Source organism: Phacochoerus africanus, chromosome 16 (assembly GCF_016906955.1).
Source record: "Phacochoerus africanus isolate WHEZ1 chromosome 16, ROS_Pafr_v1, whole genome shotgun sequence".
Lineage (NCBI taxonomy): Eukaryota > Metazoa > Chordata > Mammalia > Artiodactyla > Suidae > Phacochoerus > Phacochoerus africanus.
In genome coordinates, this window is record NC_062559.1 from 52,289,322 (window position 1) to 52,312,619 (window position 23,298).

The 23,298-nt window shown below is 44.3% G+C and overlaps 1 protein-coding gene across 4 annotated transcripts in view; it reads right to left on the bottom strand.

Moving 5' to 3' along the window:
- Nucleotides 1–10,837: 10,837 nt before the first annotated feature.
- The window catches only part of LOC125117727 (uncharacterized), a 52,255-nt gene continuing 39,794 nt past the window's right edge, over nt 10,838–23,298 (bottom strand). For all 4 annotated transcript variants that reach the window (XR_007132707.1, XR_007132714.1, XR_007132703.1 and 1 more), the window contains 2 exons: nt 11,479–11,632; nt 10,838–10,866 (listed from right to left, as the gene is read on the bottom strand). Coding sequence is in view for 1 of the 4 variants with exons in the window: in XM_047763790.1 (XP_047619746.1) it covers nt 10,860–10,866; nt 11,479–11,632 (161 nt within the window). In the remaining 3 variants the exon portion in view is untranslated. The remainder of the gene's footprint in view (nt 10,867–11,478; nt 11,633–23,298) is intronic.

Below are 23,298 nucleotides of genomic sequence, written 5' to 3' on the forward strand. Positions count from 1 at the left end.
GTGGTAGCCATGTTTCACTCCCTCTGGTGCTGGCCATGGGTTCAGGGCCATAAGGTGAAGCCAACTGGGCCAGAGCCCCTTTCCTGAAACTTGACGTGGAGACCACGAGTAGCCTTTAGCCTCTCCCCAGACGGCTAGAACTTAACATGCAATCTTGGGAACTATCAACTTGCATGTATTTCTAGCAAGTGGAAAAAACCCCAAAAAACAAAACAAAACAAAAAAACAGAACATAGGCGTAAAGAGGATAATGAAACAGATGACCAAACATAAAAAGAAATGGGTATCTATACGTACAAGAGGGAAGGTAAATTCCCTCCCTTACACCATGCACAAAAATTAACTCAAAATGAATCATGGGATAAACGTAGGTGCTAAAATTCTTGGAGGAAAACATGAGTAGCATACTTGAAAGTTGCTAAAGGCATAAACCTTAAATGTTCTCCCCACCGAAAAAACTGTGCAGATATGGGTCAGAATGGAGACGATAGCTAATGCTACAGTGGTAATCATTTTTCAAGATATAAATGTACCAAATCAATACACTGTACACCTTAAACTTACATGAGGTCAATTACACTGCCATAAAGCTGGGGAACAAATACAAGTTAAAGAAAAGAGAAAGAAAACATACAAGTAAATCCTCGTGACCTTGGGTAAGGAGGCAATAACAGCCTTTTAGAAATGATACCAAAAGCCCAAGCAACAAATTAAAGTAGACTGAGGAGTTCCCATCGTGGCTCAGTGGCTAACAAACCCTACTGGTATCAGTGAGGACACGGGTTCGACTCCTGGCCTCACTCAGTGGGTTAAGGATCTGGTGTTGCCATGAGCTGTGGTGTGGGGCGAAGGCGTGGCTCGTATCCCGCGTTGCTCGGGCTGTGGTGTAGGTCGGCAACTACAGCTCTGATTGGGCCCCTAGCCTAGGAACCTCCATATCCCATGGGTGTGGCCCTAAAAAGACAAAAAACTAAATAAATTGGACTTCATTAAAGATTTGGGTGCTTCCAAGAACATAGAAAAAAGTTAAAAGAATCCCCAGAAGGATAGAACATATTTGCAAATCATATATATGGTAAGGGGCTTGCATCCAGAATATATCATGAAGTCATATAACACAACAATAAAAAGACAACCTAATGGAAAAACCGACAGATGATCCGAATAGCTATTTCTCCAAAGATACACACTTGAACAATAAGGACAGGAGGAGATACTCAATATCATTAGTCATCAGGGGCTAATCAAAACCACAGAAGCTACCACCTCACACCCACGAGGCTGGCTATAATCAGAAAAGCAAAATAACAAGCATTAGCAAGGATGAGTAGAAACTGGAACACTTCCTTGTCCATTGCTGGTGGGAATGTACAAAGGTTCAACCACCGTCTTAGTCAGTGCGGGCTGCTATAATAAAATTCTGTAGTGTGGGTGGCTTAAACAAAAGACTTCTCTTTCCCACACTTCAGGCAGCTGGGAAGTCCAAGGTTAAGGTGGTGGCAGATTTGGTTCCTGGCGAGAACCCATTTCTTGGCTGGCGATGGATAGATACCTTCCACCTGTGTCTTTACATGCAGAAAAAGAAGACACTCTGGTCTTTCTTCCTCTTCTTGTAGGCACACTAAACCTGTGTCCACACTCATGACCTCACTAAACCTAATCACCCACCTCCCAACACTGTCTAGGCATTCACCTTGGGAGCGAGGGCTTCAACAGTTGAATTTGAAAGGGACACAAACATTCAGTCTGCAACAGCCACTAAGAAAAATAGTTTGGGGGAGTTTCCATTGTGGCTCAGGGGAAACAAACCCAACTAGTGTCTACGAGGACATGGGTTTGTTCCCTGACCTCGCTCAGTGGGTTAAGGATCTGGCGTTGCCGTGAGCTGTGGTATAGGTTGCGGACACAGCTCAGATCTGGTGTGGCTGTGGCTGTGTCATAGGCCGTCAGATGCAGCTCTGATTTGACCCCTAGCCTGGGAACTTCCATATGCCGAGGGTGTGGCCCTAAAAAAGAACACCAAGAAAGGGAATGAATATAAACTGTGGCATATCCACATGATGGAATACTATTTGGCAATAAAAAGAAGGAAAATACTGGCTCACATCACAACATAGATGAACTTGGAAATCATTAAAATAAGTGGACCTAGAAGGGAGACAGAAGGCCACTGATGTTATGATTCCATTTGTGCGAAATATCCAGAACAGGAAAATCTATAGAGGTGAAAAGCAGAGTTGCCATGAGCTGGGGAGTTTAAAGGGAAGTGAGCAGTGACGGCTATGGGGCATATGCAGGGTGTCTTTGTGGAAGGATGAAAAATCGATTCTAAAAATCTAAACATAAAGTGGATTTTAAAACTGTGGCAATGGTTGCAAAACTCTGAGAAATACTAAATACCCTTGAACTGTAAACTTTAAATGGATGGATTGTATGACCCATGCCTTATATCTCAATAAAACTGTTAAAAAATGGAACGAAATGAAAAGAGAGCCCTAATGGTATTCCTGGAATTTCACAGTCCTCAAGACCAGCCCTTAGGATTTGTGAGATGTTGCTGTATGCTAATCATTATGGCTCCTTTTTGAAACAATTTTTTTAATTGAAGAATAGTTGATTTGCAATGTTGTGTTACTTTCCACGTCGACTTTTTTTTTTTTGCATGTGCTGACTCAAATGGAGGTACAATATTGGCTACCAAAAGTATAAGCCAGAATTGCATCACAGGCCAAGAAAGGATATTTTTCACATCAAAGGAACACAGGAAATATCATACTTTGGTCTGTGCTTGAGCTGATAGGAATTCAACCTTTACCACGAGCTCTCAGTTTTCCCACTAACCCCAGAGAAGCATTGTAAAGTGCCAGTGAGATACTGGATTTGAAACTTTCTGTAAACTTACAGAAGTGTGAAAATGCATGATATCCTCTAGCTTCTGGTCCTTTAAATGTTGATAATTGATTTTTTCCCCAGATATATTAATAAGTAAGCAAAGAATGTTTTCATTTTTCAGGACTGATACACTTCTTTTGTAAGTAGGTTGATATTTAGTTCATTAAAATGGTATGCTAAGAATTGAGACAGAGGATCAGAGTGTACTAAACTTAGAAGAACTTGGGAAGTTTCGCATCTGAGCACCCGAGTTTGGAGATCTTGGTGGAGACGGCATTAGACCATGCTGGCCTCTCTCTGGGGAGACCATGAGAGAGAGTCAGCAACCGTCTTTCCAGAGCTTCCGGGTGTTCTGATGGGGCCGTCCCGGTCCACCACTGCCTTGCTTAATGGTCCTTAGCCTACTTCTGTCTCTTTAGGGTAAGTGCAGCAGGCAACATTCATGGCACGGCACATGCAAGGCTCTTCACATCCAGCTCATCGGTCAAGCCCCTCCCCCTACATGAGAGCCCTCATCTCCCAGTCTCTCTCATGCTGACCTACTGGCCACTTCCTGACATATCATGTCCCTTCACACCACATGGTTCCATGTAAGTTGTATCCTCCCAACTCCTGAGTCACACAGAGGATGGAAGCATCTCATTTGTGAAGATCACTGCAGTGGTATTTCTCAGATGCACCTGCTCTGATCTTCTCGTGTGGGCGTGGCCATCCTTTCTTCTAAGCTTTTGTGATTCTGGGCAAGCCTTCACCTAAACATCCGTCCTTTCAGATGGGCATTGTCTGCAAGAATGCCAAGCCTTCTAGATAATAAGATACTTTTTTTCAAGTCTCCTTCACTGGGGGCCGAGGCTGGCAGTGATTCTCAGCAAGTGGATAAGGGCCAGGGTGTGGGTCTTGAGAGAGAGCTTGGTCAGAGGAGCAGCCCCCCCGCCAGCAGGCACCCATGCAATGAATCAAGCAGTTTTCCTTGTCAACCATTGGTGCCCATGAAGTACTAGCTAAATATCTGGAATATCATCCTTGGCATTGGTTACCCAAATCAGCCTGAAGTAGGAAAAGCAATGTCTTTGACCTTAGCAAAGCGTCAAAAAAAAAAAAAAGTCAAAGCTTTAGAAACAGAAGAAGGTGAGGTCAGGAGGAAAACAGACATAAGGAGTAAGGAGCACCAAAGCCTTGGGATCTAAGTAGGGGAAGGTGACGGGGAAGCACATGGGCTCCACGTTCCCAGTTCCAACCACAAACATTCTCCTTGCTTGTTTGTCATCTAGTTCTGTAAGTGAACCTCCCCGGTGTCTGTTTTCCAAATGAGTGAAATGGCAGTTTTATAACCTACTTTTAAGAATTGCTCAAGGCACTGGAGGAAGAAACATTTTCTCTTCAGTAATAACGTAACAAAGCCACGTGAGGACATGTCTACACAGGGTCCTAGATCATTTCAAAAACATACTAATTAGCTATTAAGCGGCACAAACTCAGTCTTAATCATCGCCCTCTAGTGTCTCCATATCGTGTCCATACCTGGATCAATAGCCTTCTGGGGATAATTAATTTGCTCCCACTCTTTCTCCCCAGCCAGGCCCTGGGTTATTTGTGGATGGAGACTTTATCCCCACTGCCTAGTACAAGGCATGCCTTTCCCAAAGGATGTGCTCCATAAAGGCTTTGGTGAATGATATAGTGAACTTACTGCATGGACCTTGGCCGAGATCAGGAGGAAAGAGCTTGAATAACGGTTGCAGGGGCAGAATAACATAAGCGGATGCAAAAGTCACAATTGTATTACCTATGCCCAGGATGCTATGGAAGGAATGGGAAATATCTGGACTCTGCCTTTAGCTAAATCTTAAAGGATGAGTAGGAATTAGTCAAGTAAACAAGATGTGGAAAAGAATTCCAGGCAGAAGGAGCAGGATGGAGGCGTGGAAATGCGAAGAGAGGCAAGCAGATAGTTTTGTGCCCGTGAGGGAGTGGGGGGAGCAGAGAGGTAGGGGTCACGAGGGATCCTTCTCGGCCATTGATCTTGCCGAGAAGGTCGGATTTCATCCTAGGGTGAGGGAACATGTGTATGGGGTTTGACAGAAAAATAACTGACAGTATTACCAAGAAAAAAAAAAAAAAGCCAATATGGAGCATGGATCAGAGATGCTCTGAGGGAGAAAGGGGAGAGCAGTTGGAAGGTTATTGCCGTACTCTTCCTGGGAGATGTGAAGAGCCTGAGCAAAGCCGGAAGAGTGGGACCACAGGAGAGGCTGCCGGGAAAATCCTCTGGAGGCTTTGCCACAGCAGGGCCCCGTGCTTGGCCAACGGTGGTGAAGAGAGGTATTGAGAGGAGACATTGTCTTAACCTGTTAAGACCACCTCTTCTGAGTACTTGATATTAGAGTTGTTCTGAGATAGAACTAACATACAGTAAAACACAGTCTCTCCAGCCAACAGTTCTACTAATCTCAACAAATGAACACAACTATACCAACCACCACAATCAAGGCATAGCCCAGTCCCATCACCTCAGGAAACTTCCTTGGAATTCCTGTCATGACACAGCAGTTAATGAACCCACGAGCATCCATGAGGATGCAGGTTCAATCCCTGGCCTCACTCAGTGGGCTAAGGATCCAGTGTGGCCGTCTGGTGTAGGTAGGTTGCAGACGCTGCTCGGATCTGGTTTCTGTGGCTGTGGTGCAGGCAGGTGGCTACAGCTCTGATTGGACCTCCATATGCCACAAGAGCGGCCCTAGAAAAGGCAAAAAGACAAAAAAAAAAAAAGAAGAAGAAGAAGAAGAAGAATGAAAGAAATTTCCTTAAAGCCTCTGTGGTCAGCTCCTCTCCCTTCCCCCAGCCTCATCAATCTTGCTTTCTGTCCCTAGGCTTTGCTCTTTCTAGAATGTCATATAAATGGAACCATAGAGTGTGTGACTATGTTTCATTTTTTAAAATTTTATTTGCAGTAGAGTTGCTTTACAACGTTGTGTGAAGCACGTGACTTTTGAATCTGGCTCCTTTCACTTATTGCAATGTATTTGACACGCTTTCATGTTGCGGCGTGCATAAATTAGCTCACTCTTCTTGCTAAGCAGAGTCTGATGGATGGATCTACACTGCCTACCCGTCTACCTGTCTCAGGACATTTGGGTGGCTCCCCGTTTGGGGCTATTGAGAATAAAGCCATCATCCATATGTATGTACAAGCTTTCATGTGACCCTAAGGTTTTATTTCACTTGGGTAAGGAACTCAACGTGGGTTTGCCGCGTGGTATGGTGAAAGCGCTGCGTTTCACTTCAGAAGAAACTGTCAAGCTGTCTTCCAGAGTAGCTCTAGCAGTTTGCATCGCCACCAGCATTGGAAAAGGATTCTAGTTCCCTCTAATCCTCTCCAGGGTTTGGAGGAAACGTACTGTCAGTGTGTTTGGTTCTTTGCTTTGCTTGGAGCTGTTGTTGTCATTACTTTCAGCCATGTTAATAGGTGTATGCTAGTAACTCTCTGTGGTTTTAATTTTCATTTCTCTAATGTTAATGATGTTGCATGTGTTCTCGTATGCTAATCAGCCATTCATTTATTTCTTTTGTGAGGTGTCTGTTTAAATCTCCGATCATTTTTTTTGAGTTGTTTGTTTTTTCATTATTGAGTTTTAAGAGTTATCTGTATATTCTGGATACAAGGCTTGTGTCAGATACTTGCTTTGCAAATATTTCCTTCTGTCTACGGCTTATTTTTCATTCTCCGCCTTTCAGAGAGAAGACCTGTTTAATTTTGATGGAACTCAATTTATCTTTTTATTCTTTCATGGATTGTGCTCCGGATATCATATCTAAGCAATCTTCACCCAACTCAAGATTACAAAGATTTTGTCCAATGTTTTATTATGGATGTTTTATAGTTTTAGATTCTATGTTTAGGTTTATGATCCCTGCTAAGTTAATTTTTTATATATGGTTTCTGAGAGTAGGTGTTTAACTACATGGTAGAAAACAGTAGTTTGTATTCCTAGTCCTAGTAATTTTGCTTAAAAACTAAAAAAGGAAGCACTTGTCTCCAGACTTTCTGCAAGCAGATCAAAAGTAGCAGAGATAAGGTTTGGTCAGATCCCAGATAACCAACAGATATGCTTAACAGAATTCTAGTAGGTGACTGGGTTTCCTAAACATTTCATTGTTTATCTAGAGTAAATCATCACTGAGTCTAGTTTTATCATTGTAGCTTGATTTTATGATTCCTACAAAACCATCCTAGAGTAGTATTAAGCTCAAGATGATGTTTTGGTGTCTGTTGTTGTTTTTTTTAATCTCCAGCTTAAAAGTTATACACCAGTGGCCAGTTTATCTTTTGCATGTCTCCCATGCTATTCCCTGATAAATTATTGAGAATTCAATGAAAAGCCTGACATTCCCCACCAAAATCTAATGTGATTTGCTCCTCTGACCCCAAGCTCTTAGCTCTGGAGATACATTAATGAAGAGGGCAGCTGGTCAGTTTTATAACTAAAATGGTTGATATTTTGAGAAATAATTCTTACCACTTAAGCCAGAGAGCAAAGCTGATAGCCCTAATAGGCTTATCCGCATGGGTCAACAGCAACATTGGAGGTGGTTTGGGGGTTTCTCGTTGTTGCTGTTAACAAGCTAGAACTAAGTGCTTCCAACGAGACAAGATGACATTTGAATTTCAGGCCAAGGAAATGTGTTTTGTATGTGGACCAGTTGAGGACTATCTAAAACATGGGGTAGTCATTGCAACGACTTTTAATTAGCACTGCCCTTAGCGGAGCTAGACCTTATAAGGGGCAGGCCATGGGGGTAGCTGGGCTTCCGGTCTAAAGGGATAGGAAATGCTGCTGGGACCTCCAACTACAGCGGAAATAGAAATGAGCAAAACCTTATTTTGTAGCATTCTCATGGAGAAAACGACATGGTTGGAAGAACTCCGGTGGGCCACTCAAAGGTTGTGCGGAGCTACAGCTGCCAGTGTGGGGGGAAAAGGCTCCAGGACCACCTGAGCCTGTAACTGCCTGCTCAGGTTGGCAGGTTCATCTTTTTTCCTGGGGGGAGCATGTGCATTGGACCCTAGGTCTTCGATAGTCCAATCTGGCCACTCAGCCTCTCTCCTAAACGGATATCAAGTACTCAGTTTTTAAATTTCATATTAAGGGCCCCCAAATGATGAGTCTGTGTGGAGGGTCACATGTGGATGGCTTTGCCCTTACCTTGAAGTAGTGGATGAATGGCTTACAGACAGTAAGCCCTTCAAAGTTGATGTGCCGGAGTCCGAGGGCCGCGCAGGGGTAACAAACTGACTAGATCCATGAGCATGAGGGTTTGGTCCCTGGCTTCTCTCAGTGGATTAAGGATCCAGCATTGCCATGAGCTATGGTGCAGGTCACAGACGCGGCTCAGATCAGATCTGGCATTGTTATGGCTGTGGTGACTCAACCCCTAGCCTGAGATCTTCCATATGCTGTGGGTGCAGCCCTAAAAAGACAAAAAAAAAAAAAGAGTTGACATTCAAGCTAAGCTTGTCCCTCGAGCTACAACTATGTAGGCATTGGTTAGGAGAAATGTTGCATCTGGATCAAAGGAAGAGAACGGTTGGTTGGTTGGTTGGTTGGTTAGGGCTTTGCTGCCGTTGGAGGAGTGGCTGTGGGTATCTCTTTCCAGCCATCTGGAAGTCTGATTATCTCTAGGAGGTAGGGGTGGACGCCGTAACGACTCTGCACTCATGATCTAGGAGACCAACTGGAATGAAAAAGGAGCTCTTTGCACCTTCCTATAAATTAGGACTGAGAAGCTACTCATCTCCCCAAGCTCTGGGGACATAGGTGGAAGTTGGCATTGTCCCCTTTTACAGAACATGCGGTGCTGTAGGGCAGTGTGGCATAGAGCTGGGCTCTGGACGGCATCCTCCCCGGATCCTTGCTGAATCTCTTCGTCCCCTGCAAGCCCCAAAGGGGAGGCAGGGACAGCGGATCTGATCCTCCTTCTCATCCTACCCCAGAAGCACCTAAGAAAAATGATTTCTTGGGAGGTAATAAATGTCAAGGGGGCCCGTTGAGAAGGCTGGGGGTGAGGGCCACACAGATCTGCCCAAGGCTGGTATGTTCTGGAACAATTCAGTGGTGGCCTTAGGACCAGGAGTTCACACTAGCTTCAAATCTCCATTCTACCGTATTTCCTTATGGCGGTAGAAAAGGTGAAATGTCTCCTTTGATTTTAGATGGGTTGTCTTTCCTAGAAGAACTTCGAGAAGAATGTTCATGACAATGTGAAGAATGCCTATGACCCAAGCCATTTGGTTAGAGCAGAAGTAGAAGCCGCCTTGTATTTGTTGCCTGTATTTCATTTCCTGCTGCGAGGAAAGGTGAACCATGCATGGATATTGTATTTAAATGAATCATCCCCACGACAGGAACCTGGCAGTGTTGCCAACCACTGGGCATCTAGACCTCAGCGGGCTGCCAAGGAGAGCAGCTTCTGATAGCCCCTAACGTGGACCTCAGCACAGCACACACCCGAGGCTTCATTGGCCCCAGTCTTAAAGTGGTGCCTTAATTTTGCAACTGCTGCCTTCCACCCTTAACACACACACACACACACCCACACCCACCCACACACACACACAGCAGGCCAGGCAATTCAAGATAAATAACATGTTCTGAGTCAACAGGGATGGGAGGTACTAAAAGGACATGAAGGGATATTCGTGAACCCACCTCCCACCTGCACACTCAACCAGGAGACAACGGAGCACCTATCATTATTAAATAATATTGTCCTGGACAAGAGCCAGGGCGCCCAAGACTCTTTCTCTACAGCCCCATTAAATGCATGAGAATCAAAAGAAGGTAATTTCCCAGCTATAATCAGCCCTTCATGACCAGCCAGCTCGGGGGTTAAATTAGCCTCTTCCTCGGTGTTATTTCCTCCGCTTCCATCGCCCTGCTTTACATCCTGGCTACGATTTTGCCCTCCAGGAAACACAGAACCCCTGCCGTCACCTCCCCCTGAGAGATCTCTGCACTTTGGGTCCTTTGCTTGTTCTAGAACAGCCATGATTTACTTCCGTCTTTTTCCAACTAGTTCTCCCAGCGCCGGTTCCCAAAGGAAGGATCACCTTCGGCTTCTAAACATACGTCCTGATCGGCATAAATCTGCAATCAGTTTGGGAAGTGATTAGAAAGAGAGAGACATTTAATTTGCTGCAGTAGTGATGGGGCGTCTAGGAGGAGGGCGTCCAGCCAGCTGCTCCGAGAGGCTTGTAAGAACCGCCACCATGTCATCGGGTCCACATGTTCCAAGCACTGGACTGCAGCGGGTGAGACATGCCAAGTGGATTTAGTCAGTTTTCCACAGTGTAGAAAACCCAGGGAGAATAACTCAGATGAACCTAACTCACTAAAAGAAAACAAAAAAAAGTGGTTGTAAGACCCAGCATTTCTGCTCAGCATTTTTACTGAGTACTAGTGAACATGCAAGTAAACCCATGAGTTTCTGCCAGCTTTCAGAGCATTTTATCCTGGTGCAAACCCTCCCAAGGAAGACAACCCAGAGAAGGTTTGGCTAATGCCGAGCCTCCAGGAAATGTGATGTTGGCAGGGCTCTCTGGGGGGACTGCCCAGGAAAATTTGGGCTTTACCCAGCTCCCCTGGTGATCCCTCTGCCTGAGGGTCCAGGGTGGAACTTGAACAAAAGGTTGCACAGAAAAGCTTTTTATCCCACTACCAGGAGTGAACCTCGTCTCTGTGGGAACACGGACGTCAAGAAAGAAACCCTCGGAGTTCCCGTCAGGGCTCAGCAGAAGCGAGCCCAACTCGTGTCCATGAGGATGCAGGTTCGATCCCCGGCCTCGCTCCGTGGGTTAAGGATCTGGCCTTGTACTGCTGTGCTGTAGATCACAGACGCAGCTCAGATCTGGTGTTGCCGAGGCTGTGGTGCAGGCTGGCGGCTGCAGCTCTGATTCGACCTGGGGACGTTCATGAGCTGCGCATGAAAACAAAAAAGAAAGAAAGAAACCCTCTTCCTAAAAGCACTCAGTCTTATTTGGAGACAATAAGAGGGCAACCGAGGGCAGCATGCTGGAGCAATGCACAGGCCTCTCTTGGAACACCTGGGGAAAAGATCCTGAAAGAAATCTGGCCTGAAAGAAAGTAAAAATAAATCAGCATTTCCCTTCTAAGAGACTCTTCGTGGAAGAATATAGAAGACTATATAAACAGATCGATAGCATGGGGAAGATATTTATCATAAAGAAAAGGCTTTGGGGATTTGTGGTGTGTAGAAGTTTCCAGGCTAGGGGTCGAATCAGAGCTGTAGCCGCTGGACTACACCACAGCCACAGCATCTCGGGATTCGAGCTGTGTCTATGACCTACAGCACAGCTCAGGGCAACACCGGATCCTTAGCCCACTGAGTGAGGCCAGGGATCCAACCAGAATTCTCATGGATAATAGTTAAGTTCCTTACCACTGAGCCAAATCGGAACTCCAGGGGGATTTTAATTACCCAAAGTGAGAGAGAGGGATTTTAATGATCCACCCAAAGCGTTTTACTAGTCCAAAGGGAACGTTCAAAGTGTCTTTTATTTCATTTTACCTTTTTTTAAGCTTTGGACTCTTCTTGACTTTCAGCAAAACAGGAGCAGATGCCCAATGCCGAAAGCCGCTGAAAGCAGAGTTGCACAGAACCAACTCCGAGAGGGGGACCCTTGCCTGCTTCTCACAGCAGCCTTTTCGGAGACTCTGGACACCTGCAGGTTAGGTAAAAACATGCAGCGCTGTGGAAACTTCTGTGTGGTCTGCTCTTAAGTGAAAGAAGCAGGTCGACACCAGGGCAGCTACTCTGCAAGGACCTTTTCCGAAGTGCACATCTCTAGCCTGCTGGGTGGAGCCACGGCAGGTGGTGGGGTGTGGTGGGGGGCAGATCTGCAGGCTGGGTGGTCACACACAGGTCAGGTCTCCTGGGAAGGGAAGGGGACAGGCCAGGGGACCACGCTTTCCTGCCACTTTCCATCATGGACCTCGCAGGCATCCTGGAACTGGGCTTCTGTCCCTGGGCCTCCAGTCGGTCTCGAAGGTTTGCGTGTCAAGTGGAAGAGAACCTATTTTATTTAAAAGTTTGCGGGTTTGGCGTTTCACTTGCCGATATTGAGACATCAGGTATGTGGGTGTTGCTCTGCACTGCTGTCCCAGGCCCTGCAAATATCAGGGGCGACTTTTTTTGTCTTACGTCAATGATGTCACCCTATCATGTTTTCTTTGGGGTTGTGCTTGCTAACAGTCTTTACGTAAACTTTACTTTAAACTTTCCGTGTAGTCACATTTTAGGTGTGTCTTTTTAAGGCAGCATATGATCCCATATCGCTCAACCTAATCTGCAGTGTTTTTACCTTACTTGGGGAAATCATTTATTTCGTGCAATTGTTATGTTCTTTTCCACTTTCTATTGCTTACGCTTACTTGCTTTTCTACCTTCTCGTCTTTGTTTTGCTACGTGTTTATTTACTGCCCCCAAAGACTCGAAAGCATACATCCTAGTCAGGTTCTATGCTTCATGTTGTGTTTAAGCCTAAAAAACATATTCCTCTACTGAAATAAAAAGCCGGAAAGTATCTTTTTACTCCTCATTGCTGGAAAAAGAATCGTATCCCAGTTTTCCTTCTTGCACTTCCCACTCCTTACCAACATAAAGAGAGATTTTAGGAATTCCTGTCATGGCTTAGAGGTTAATGAACCCGACTAGGATCCATGAGAATGTGGGTTCGATCCCTGGCCTCGATCAGTGGGTTAAGGATCTGGCATTGCCATGAGCTGTGGTGTAGGTTGCAGACATGGCTCGCATCCCCCATTGCTGTGGCTGTGGTGTAGGCCAGCGGCTTCAGCTCTGATTCGACCCCTAGCCTGGGAACCTCCATATGCCACAGGTGCAGCCCTAAAAAGACAAAAGACAAAAAAGAGAGAGAGAGAGAGAGATTTTCAAACCAGATTGTTGTGATTAATTTTCTTCATTGTACATAGTTTTTTTTTTCAGAAATTATTTTTGACATGAGAATTAGATTCGGTAAGAATATATTTTTTTTTTCCTTCCAAACCTCCATCCTTGAGCTCTTAATTTCTTTAAACTTTCAGTGAGGAGAGTATACTTCAAGTAATTTTTTTCTTTTTTATGGCCACACCTGTGGCACATGGAAGTTCCCAGGCTAGCGGTTGAATCAGATGTGATGCTGAAGTCTACACCACAGGCATGGCAACACTGGATCCACACCACATCTGCAACCTTCACTGCAGTTTGTGGCAACGCCAGACCCTTCACCCACTGGGAAAGTCCAGGGATCGAATTCACCAATACTATCAGGTCCTTAACCCTCTGTGCCACAATGGGAACTCCTCCTTCAAGTAATTTTTCATTGAAATTTTAGTGGAATAGCTGTAGTTTCATATACTGTTATTGGAAACGTGTGAAATGACACACAGAGGTCACATATATGTTTTCCTTGGTTTCCCCTAATATCTTGCAAAACTTAACGGTTTCTTTTGTGATTCAGAGCAACTTATCAAACATTTATTGAATGTGCAAGGTACTAAAAAAGGAATCTGTAACTTTGTTAGGTGATGCTTTATGTTACTTTATGACCTATGCTTTGGAATTCTCTCAGTCCTATGCGGTTAGCTTTACATGAATAAAAAGGTATATATTTTATGCATACATGGGAAAATTGGAAATTTCCTTCAATAGCTTTATTCTTTACGAAAGTTGTAAACAAATGAAGTGATTTAACCTCTAAAGAATTTTACCAAGTTGAAGACGACGGTGTTGCCTTCACCGTAATTCTCATACAATATCACGACCAAGATGCTGACATCAATTCGAGCTGCAGATCTCGTCCAAATTTCCCCTTTTGTTTGTACTCACTTACTTGTGTGTGCGTGGGTGTGTGTTTACTTCTACGTGGTTTTATCACATGTGAGTTTACACATCCACCATCGCAGTCAAGGTACAGAGCAGGCGCCTCCCCACAGGATGCCTCCTGACGCCCTTGAGAACCGTGACACCTCCCTCCTGCCCCCCCCCCAGCCCCCAACCCCCGGCAAGGACTACTCCGTTCTCCATCCCTCTCACTTTCATTTCAAGAATATCATAAAGGGACCCACCCAGGATGTTACCTTTGGCGGTCTCCTTCTCTCACCAAGCAAATGCTCTAGCGATTCATCCAAGTTGCTGCACGCACCCCTAGCTTGTTCCTTTTCCTGGCTGAGTGGTTGTCTACGGTATAGACGTACCACAGTCAAGCCATTGCTCGTTGGAAGGGCATCAGGCTATTACAAATAAAATGTCTACAAACATTTAGGTTCCGCTTTTGTGTGAATTAAGTTTTCACTTCCCTGGGATAAATGCCAAGAACGTAATTGCTCAGTCATATGGTAATTGCATGCTTAGTTTTATATGAAACTGCCAAATTGTTTTCCAGAGTGGCTGCACCATCTTACCAAAGCAATTTTTTAAGAGAAAGATATGAATTTATGTTTTCTGGGCTCTTATTTATCTCCACATGTCTCTCTGTTGCCTTCACACATAAGATAAATTGGCTAGAAAATGTACTTGTTTTGGAATCGTTTTTCCTTAAAATTCTATGGAATCTGTTCCAACACCTTCTAATAGTCTATGTTTCAGAGAAATCTGTGTCTAACTCAATTTTCTTTTCTTTGAAGACAACCAGTTTTTCCTGTTTGGTTACTTTGCATGGTGCTTTCTTTTTCTTTGCTTTAAAAAAAAAATCATGAGGTATATTTTAAAAACTGGTCTCTTTTCAACAATGTTACATGAAGTAAGGTAAGCATTTTCTATCTCTATTTTTAGGCCTTTGTTTTAGCTTTAAAAAGTTCATCAATTACATCTTTGATCATCGGTTCTGTTGTTCTGAGCTCTGCTCTTCTTTCCACAGTCAGTGTCTACCTTGTCATCATTTTCTTAACATTTGTTCTTTCTTCTTACATTCCGAGAGGGTATTACAAGGGTTTTTTTTTTTTCTTTTGCATCGATGACTCATTTTTGAACAGTGTCAGACCAGCTTTTGCATACCTCCAACTGGATTTAAATTTTGCCGTGTAATTGTGATTAAATTTCAGACTTGCTGTGTCCCTTGTGGCTCCCTTTTTACATCATTCTGCTGTCTTACAGCTCAGAAAATCTTCCCATTAGATTTCTCTGCACCTGTTTCAAGAGGTCATAACTTCAGCTGAAGTTACTGAGAAAGGTTTTTTTTTTTTTTTTTCTGGAAATTGTTTTCGAAGGCATGTTTCCCCTTTGCATTTTCAGAGTGATGTTTCCTTTCCTCATGCTGCAGTAGTTTGAATTTCTTAGTTGAAATTTTTAAATTTTTCTAAATTCACTCGAGACAAAATTCACCATTTTAACGATTTTCAAGGGTGCTGCTCAGTGGCTTTCAGTACACCCCCAATGCTGCACAATCATCACCGCCGTTTAATTCCAGCACATCTCCATCACCCCAAAGGAAACCCTGCACTTACAAAGTAATCACTTCCCTTTCCTCCTACTCTTGGTCCTTGGCGACCCCTAACCTGTCTTCTAACTCTATGGATTTGCCTACTCCGGATACTTTATATAAATAGCATCATACGCTTTGCAGCCTTTTGTTCCTTTCACTTAGCAGATAGTTTGGGGGTGCTTCTTAAATTAGATTTTTGGCTTTGATCATTATTCTCACCCACATAGATTAATCTGGCCAGCAAGTTGGTCAAGCGGTAGCATGGATGAGCTGTCACCCTGGTTTTTACTTGGTAGATGAGATAAGCTCTTCTCCCCTTCCTGGCAGAAGAGAACACAGACGGGCCAAGCTCTTACCTCATCTCCAGTGCCTGCTGGCGTTCACCAAGTGTAGTTCTGCAGGAATCAGACCGAACCACTTCTCAGCTCTGCCGGCTAATGAAAAAGACTGCATTATTTGCAGAAAAGTAGAGTTTCTTTGACAAGTGTAAATAAATATTTCACCGTAATACCTTTGAAAATTGGCTCCTCCTGGAAAGCAAGGGAGCAAAAATATATACTTTCAAAATTTCAGTGGTCAAGACTGCTTCTGTCCTTGGAAGGCAGAATATCATAGTGAAAGAACTGAGGCTCCAAAGTACTGGCAGCCTGGGCTGAATATCGCTCTGTCACTGACAGGAAGGCAAGTTCCTTAAGAATCGTGCACCTTGGTGGAGAGAAATAATACTACTTCCCTCAGAGGGTCATTTGGGGAATTAAATGAGTTAAGCTATGGAGAAAAAAAAATAGGTTGATAACTGTTAAATTAAGGGGGGAAAGGTTGATAATGTTGCTTTTAAGCACGCATTTTCAATCAAATCCTAGGACAAATTATTATTCAAGTCCTATATTCTCTTTCAATTCAGAGAGTCCGTGATGTTTTTGGATTTCTTTTGCATTCATTGTTTAACATATGAAGGAAGAGAGTAGCGACTCCATATTTATGATTTTTTTCCTGCCTGCAAAACACAGAGTTTGTTCCTGATCTTCCTTCCTCCGCTTCCAGAAATATCCTTGTCCAAATATCATTTGCATCTTCTGGCAACTCATCACGAGCACGCTGCACCTCCGTGCTCGGTGTAGATGAACCAGAGAGATGTGTTTCCAGTGGGGATCCACCTTTGCCCGGTCCAGCTCTGCCCGCCTTCCTGGAGTAGACAGGACACAATTAAATCACCCTCCAGATGGGTGAGATTTTAGGTCCCCTGGGTAGTTTGATCATGCAGCCAAGGAGAAGTGTTTCTCTCCTAACACCCATTCCTAAAGTTCCTTGCAGGCATACCATTCTATAGATCAAAGAATTTTTTTTATCCTTCTTTTCCTTTTTAGCCAGAGTCCTCAACTTCTATCTTTGCAGGAAAGGGCACGTGATAGGGATTTATTTATTCTCAAGTTCTGACACAGTCACACTGGGTGAGAAACCTGGGCATATAATTCCTTTAAAGAAAGATCATTTTCCAGGAGGAAAGTTGACAATTCTTGGAAATCTAAGGGCCTCTAAAAAGATCTATGTCTGGGGAAGCACAGCAGGGGAGAGAGATTCAGAGGATCCACATTTTAAAGAAGAGATGAAAAGGTCAGAGAGGCCCTTGGGATTTGCCCATTGGGACCGAACCGCCCACCCACCTTACAAGATAAAAGACTCTCTTGCCTTCAAGAAAAGTGATGGGGAAGGGATGTTTCGGCCTATTGGGGGTGTTCAGAGCTAAAAATAGCACAGGTTTTTAAAACGGTGTGTGTAAGAGACAAGGACAGCACGGTGATCACATGTTGGCCGGTGGTCACATCCCGCCAACAGCCAAGTGCGCTGACCATCCGGCCTTTGATTTTGTTTTATAAGTGGTCAAGGCTCTAAATTTCTGTGTGCCTGAATTGTCTCTGCATAAAATTATCTAAGTCATAAAATTATTACAGATGGTTAAATAATAGGGTTACCCTTCACCCCCAAAGAAAGCAACTATTTGGACAGAGAGCCTTACAAACAGAGTAGCTTTTTTTATCCACGGGGCTTTGCCTTTCTCATGGCATGTAACTTGTCCGAGGCCGGATTCCCTCAATGTCTGGCACATGGACCATCACCAGTGAGTACTGGTTAACTCCACGAGTGAGTAAATGAAATAGGATTATTAACTCTGCTTACCTACAAGAAGCTTGGCAAGGACCATTTGAAAAAAGATGGGCCTCATACAAACTGTAGGGTATCATTAAAAAATATATAAGCTGGAGTTCCTGTCGTGGCGCAGTGGTTAACGAATCTGACTAGGAACTATGTGGGTTCGGTCCCTGCCCTTGCTCAGTGGGTTGACGATCCAGCGTTGCCGTGAGCTGTGGTGTGGGTTGCAGACGCGGCTCGGATCCCACGTTGCTGTGGCTCTGGCGTAGGCCGGTGGCTACAGCTCCGATTCGACCCCTAGCCTGGGAACCTCCACATGCCTCGGGAGCGGCCCAAGAAATGGCAAAAAGACAAAAAAAATATATATATATATATATAAACTGTTGTTATTATTCAAATCAATAATAACAGTAATCTATACTGGATAAGTATATAAGCAAAAAAGTCCTTTTTTTGGGTGCAACTAAAACAATGCCTCCAAACCTAAGCCCTTGATTTCTTTGTATTACAGTCATAGAAGAATAACAACTTGTTTCAATTATTACTTAACCCAAAATCCAAACATTCTGAGAATGTGTTTTAGAGCATAATAATTCCTTGCAAGATGATAGATTTTGATTCTCATCAGAAGCAGCCAGTTAGAGGGCTGGACAAGGTAGATGGCAGGAGAATCAAGAGGTAAGAATTGACAAGCTGACAGCCAAGAACGGGGACTGGGAAACAAACTATCAAAGCTGCTGGATGCAAGGAGCGGATTATGATTATGTAATTTTAGGGGCCAGCCTCCCACTCTTCGACAACCCCACGAATATCATTTTAGGACTGCATTTCGCAACACCTGATTTTATTACTAATGATGAAGACAACTTAATTGGCGTGAGTATACTCTCGTTAAACGGCAAAGGAATGATTAGAACACATCTTTGGAATCGCTTCCTTTAGAAATGTTTCTTAAAATTTTGGGTGCTTCAAAGAGCAATTCTCAACATGTGGGAGAGGAGTGATTACATAACTCTAGACCTCGTTCCCGGGGGCCAGGTTTTCTCTGCCATAAAAACTGGGATTCAGTGAGTCTAATTGTCCCTTGGTCTGCCCTCCAAAGGGAGAAATTTCCAGCTCATAGGTTTTTTTCCTTTAATTGACTGTATTGAGGTATCGTTGATATATAACATTGTGCCAATTTCTGCTGTACAGCAAAGAGATTCAGTCTCACACACACACACATATATACACATATATATTTACATTTATATACATTCTTTCCTATATTCTTTTCCATTATGGCTTGTCACAGGATATGGAATGCAGTTCCCTGTGCTACATCGTAGGACTTTGTTGCTTATCCATCCTATATATCATAGTTTGCATCTGCTAACCCCAAAGTTCCAGTCCATCCCGTCCCCATTCCGCTCCCGCCGTGGCACACACAAGACTGTTCTCTATGTCCGTGAGTCTGTTACCGTCTTGGAGTTAAGTCCATCTGTGGCTTATTTTAGATTTCACATAGAAGTGACAACATGTGATATCTGTCTTTGCTGGTTTACTTTTAGTATGATCATCTCTGGGTCCATCCATGTTGCTGCAAATTGCATTATTTCATTCTTTTTTTTGGCTGAGTAGTATTCCATTGTATATACACACGCGTTCTTTATCAATTCCTCTGTCGGTGGACATTTAGTTTGTTTCCATATCTTGGCTATTGTAAATAGTGCTGCAGTGAACACTGGGTGCATGTATCTTTACCAATTAGAGTTTTGGCCGGGTACATGCCAGCAGTGGTATCACTGGATCATATAGCTCATACTTTCTTGAAGTGTAGTCCAGAAGGGTCCTGCTAGCAAATCCGAACGTCCACTCGTGTGTTCTTATGCGTAGGTAACTCATAACTTCATAGATCCTTACCACTTAGAGCTATTTTTTTTTTTTTGGCTTACTAATGGAGATATTAAAGGTAAATAAAATGTGATGTACAGAGACTAAAATTAGCAAGTTCCCTGAGTGTACTGACGATTCTAAATCAGCATTCTTCTAAATACATGGCTGTCACACAAGATTTTGTGACTCTGCAAAGGTTCTACATGTAGGTGACAAAATGTCCAACGGGGGGAGAAGTTTCCACCTTGTTACCAGTTTTGCTGTCTCTAGTCAGTTGTAATTTTTAATTGTTGCTCTTTTGGCTTTTTAAAATATAAATGACTCTTTATTTAACCTCTGCTATTAGTTCATTATGTTGTGGGTTGTTTGGTTAACTATAGCAGGGGGAGACGTAGTTGCATCAATATTTCTGACACAAAACTTCCAATTACTGGGCTTTAACACATGCATGTATTGTGTTTCCAACATGACTCATGCTCCATTCATTACTAAGGCACATACAGAAAGCGTTCCCATGTTTTGTTTTGCACGACACCTCTGCATTTGTGCTGTTTAAACTATTGAGGTAACAATAAAGAAATTACTGGGCTACTTTTTAAGTTTATAGAGCATAATTTCAGAATACAAAACTTTGTCGATGCTAATAATTTTCTCCTGTAAAGTAAGTAAGAAACCTTCATATGTGTTTCTAGCATGTTTGCTTATGTAGTTTAGCCCTCTCTAATGCTTTGTTATCTCTAAGTTATTTCCTACTAAAATAGAAGGTGGGGGGGTTATGGATCCAGCACTGCCACTGCTGTAGCTCAGGTCACTGCTGTGGCGCAGGTTCAATCCCTGCCCCTGGAATTTCTGCACATGATGTACACAGGGAAAAAAAAGAAGAAGAAGGGGTGATAGAGCTGAGGCTGGGGGTGAGGGGTTGGGGGAAGGAGTCTGGTAAATCACTAAGACCATACTGCCCTCCAGAATGAAACATTCTGTGTGGATTCCAGGTAACTAACCCACCGATGTACACAGCACCATCCAAAATATTTTCCCCCAGAAACTTATAAACAAGCTGTAAACAAACACGCGGGGCTCTGCGGCTACAAAGGGAAACTCCCAACCCTCCTGGCTGGTCCTTCAAACATGCAGAGGAGAGCTGGCTTCTGGATCATTCTAATCAGCCCGAGGTTCTCTGCTGGCCAAAGGCATGTCGGAATTTACATCCTGCAGAATGCACTGTCTGCCCTCAGCACCAGCCGCTCGGCTCAGCCTCCTCCCCACCCTCAGGGTGGAGGCCCCTCTCTCTTTCTTCCAGTCTGCAGGTCAGGCCTCTCTCAGACACCCTTGCTCCTCCCTGCAGCCCCCAGCTACGGCTCCATGCTTTGAGTCCTGCCTCCCGGGCCGGCCCCTTTCCATTGATATTAGACACAAAACGAAATGCTTCTCGCTTCAACTCGCCATCTCAACTTCAGCCTGTATCCTGCCTTGAACGTTTTTCCTGGATAGTCCATTGAGGGCTGTGGTCTGATCCCTTTTCACACCTGCCTCAGGGGCTCTCTTTCCTGGGCAGAGCATGCCAGAACCTTCCATGGAGGTGCTGTTTCTAGCTGGGTCCCTGTGCAAAGCAGGAGAGCTGCCCAGGCCTGCAGCAGATCGTCTGATGATGATAAGGCAGGCAAACCCAGAAGCGATGCAGCTGAGGGAATGCTTCTGTCCTCTCCCTGACTCCAAGGTACAAGTGCAGTCTGCCCCGCACCCCCGAGGCTTTCGGGAAGCACTGAGCAAAAAGGTGGCCGAGAAGGGCAACCACGTAGTGATCTCTGACCGCTTCACTTTTGCTTGGGTCACATCCTGGCTGCGTTCAGGGGTCTCGGGGTAGGGACGTGAGTGGGAGAGAGGAATGCTTTGTCTCCTTCCTTTCCTCAATCTTTTGAGCCGGAACTTTGTGTGGGTTTTGTTTGTTTTCGTTTTGTGTTAGGGCCGCACCCACGGCATATGGACGTTCCCACACCAGGGACTGAATCTGACCCTCAGCTGCAACCTACACCACAGCTGCAGCATTGAGGTGGCAACACAGGACCCTTTAACCCACTCTGATGGTTGGGGATTGAACCCACACCTCTGCGGGGACCTCAGCTGCTGCAGTAGGATTCTTAACCCACTGAGCCACGTAGGGAACTCCAGGAACACTGTGTTTTGACAAGTGATGGGTGGATAAGCTACCAACCCTCGTTTTCAAATCCATCTCCCCTAGCCTTATAGGTTGGGAAAATTCCTTAAAGATTCTATCAGGCTAACTTCTCTTTTGAGGTATCTCTGTGCGTTTTTGCACCATTTTAGCAATTTTAGTGCTAAGTTAGAAAAAGCCAGACACGGTCATTTTTTGAACGTGTAAGCAACAGAGTTTGTTTTTAATTAGACGGTAGTTGATTTACAGAGTTGTATCCGTGACCCAGTCATTACATAGACACACTTTCTTTTTCTCATATTATCTTCCATCATGTTCTACCCCCAGGAGACTGGACATACTTCCATGTGCTGTATAGTAGGACCTCCCTGCGTCCCCACTCTAAATGTAATGGTTTGTATCTACCAACCCCAGACCCCCCCCATCCCACCCACGTCCCTTCCCCCACCCTCCAGCAACCCCAAGTCTGCTCTCATGTCTGTGACCTGTCTCTGTTTTGTATATGGGATCGTCTGTGCCCTATGTCAGATTCCACATGTAAGTGATACCTATGGTATTTACCATTCTCTTTGTGCCCTATTTAGTTTGAGACTCTCTCGTTGCATTCACCTCGCTACAAATGGCCTTATTTTGTACTCTTCGTGGCTGAGGAGTATTCCATTGTGTCTGTGTACCGCATCTTCTTGATTCAGTCGTCTATCGATGGACACAGATTGTTCCATGTCTTGACTATTGTGAATAGTGCTGCAGTGAACACAGGGGTGCATGTATCTTTTTGAATGAAAGTTTTGTCCAGATATGCCTAGGAGTGGGATTGCTGGATTAATAAATTATTTAAACTGCAAGCAGGAATATCCAGTTTCAAAAGGAATGTTTGGGAGTTCCCTGGTGGCCTAGCAGTTAAAGATCTGGTGTTGTCACTGCGGTGGCTCTGGTCACTGCTCTGCTGTGGATTTGATCTCTGGCCTGGGAACTTCTGCATGCTGTGGGTGTGGCCAAAAAAAAAAAAAAAGGAAGAAGTCATTTTTGAGTGTCTTCTCCCACAGTTCTATTACATAGACTAGAAAAAAAATTAAGCAGCTCTGAAAGCCATGGCTCACAGGCAATCTTTTGGAGAATTCCTGCAGGTATTACTGAAAGTACAAGCAAGCGTATTTAGTTAGAGCTGGAGAGAGAAACAGAACCTGCTTCTACATGCTTTGTCTTTTGAAATATAAGATCACCTTGCCCAGAGTAGGTAGGAGGAAGTTTAAAACGTCCCCCACCATCTACTTCTAGCTGGGACATCCCACGGTCTGTCACTGGTGGGATGGAGCCAGCGCTGCCAAGATACTGGTCTATGACACAAAGGCTCCTGCTTACCACATTCTTCCCACACGCCCGACTGCTGTTAGTGTCTTCTTCCTACATTTATCCAGAGGTTCCAACTCACGGGAAAAGAAGGTCCATTTTTGTAGACAGACCTTCCTGTCCACTCAGTAGAGGCACTGTTTTAAATCACTCTGGTACTAAGTGGGAGCATAACCTAGTCTTAAGACCGAGTCTCTGATCATTTGAAGGACAGCCATACACACAAACCTATCCAGTTAAGCGGACACTTCCCTTCTCTGGGGAAAACAGGAGAATAAGTTTTATCCACAGGTAGGTAGCTCCTGCCCATAAAATGCTCCCGACAGGAGCCAAGAAAGCAAGATCCCTGGGACCGTATACC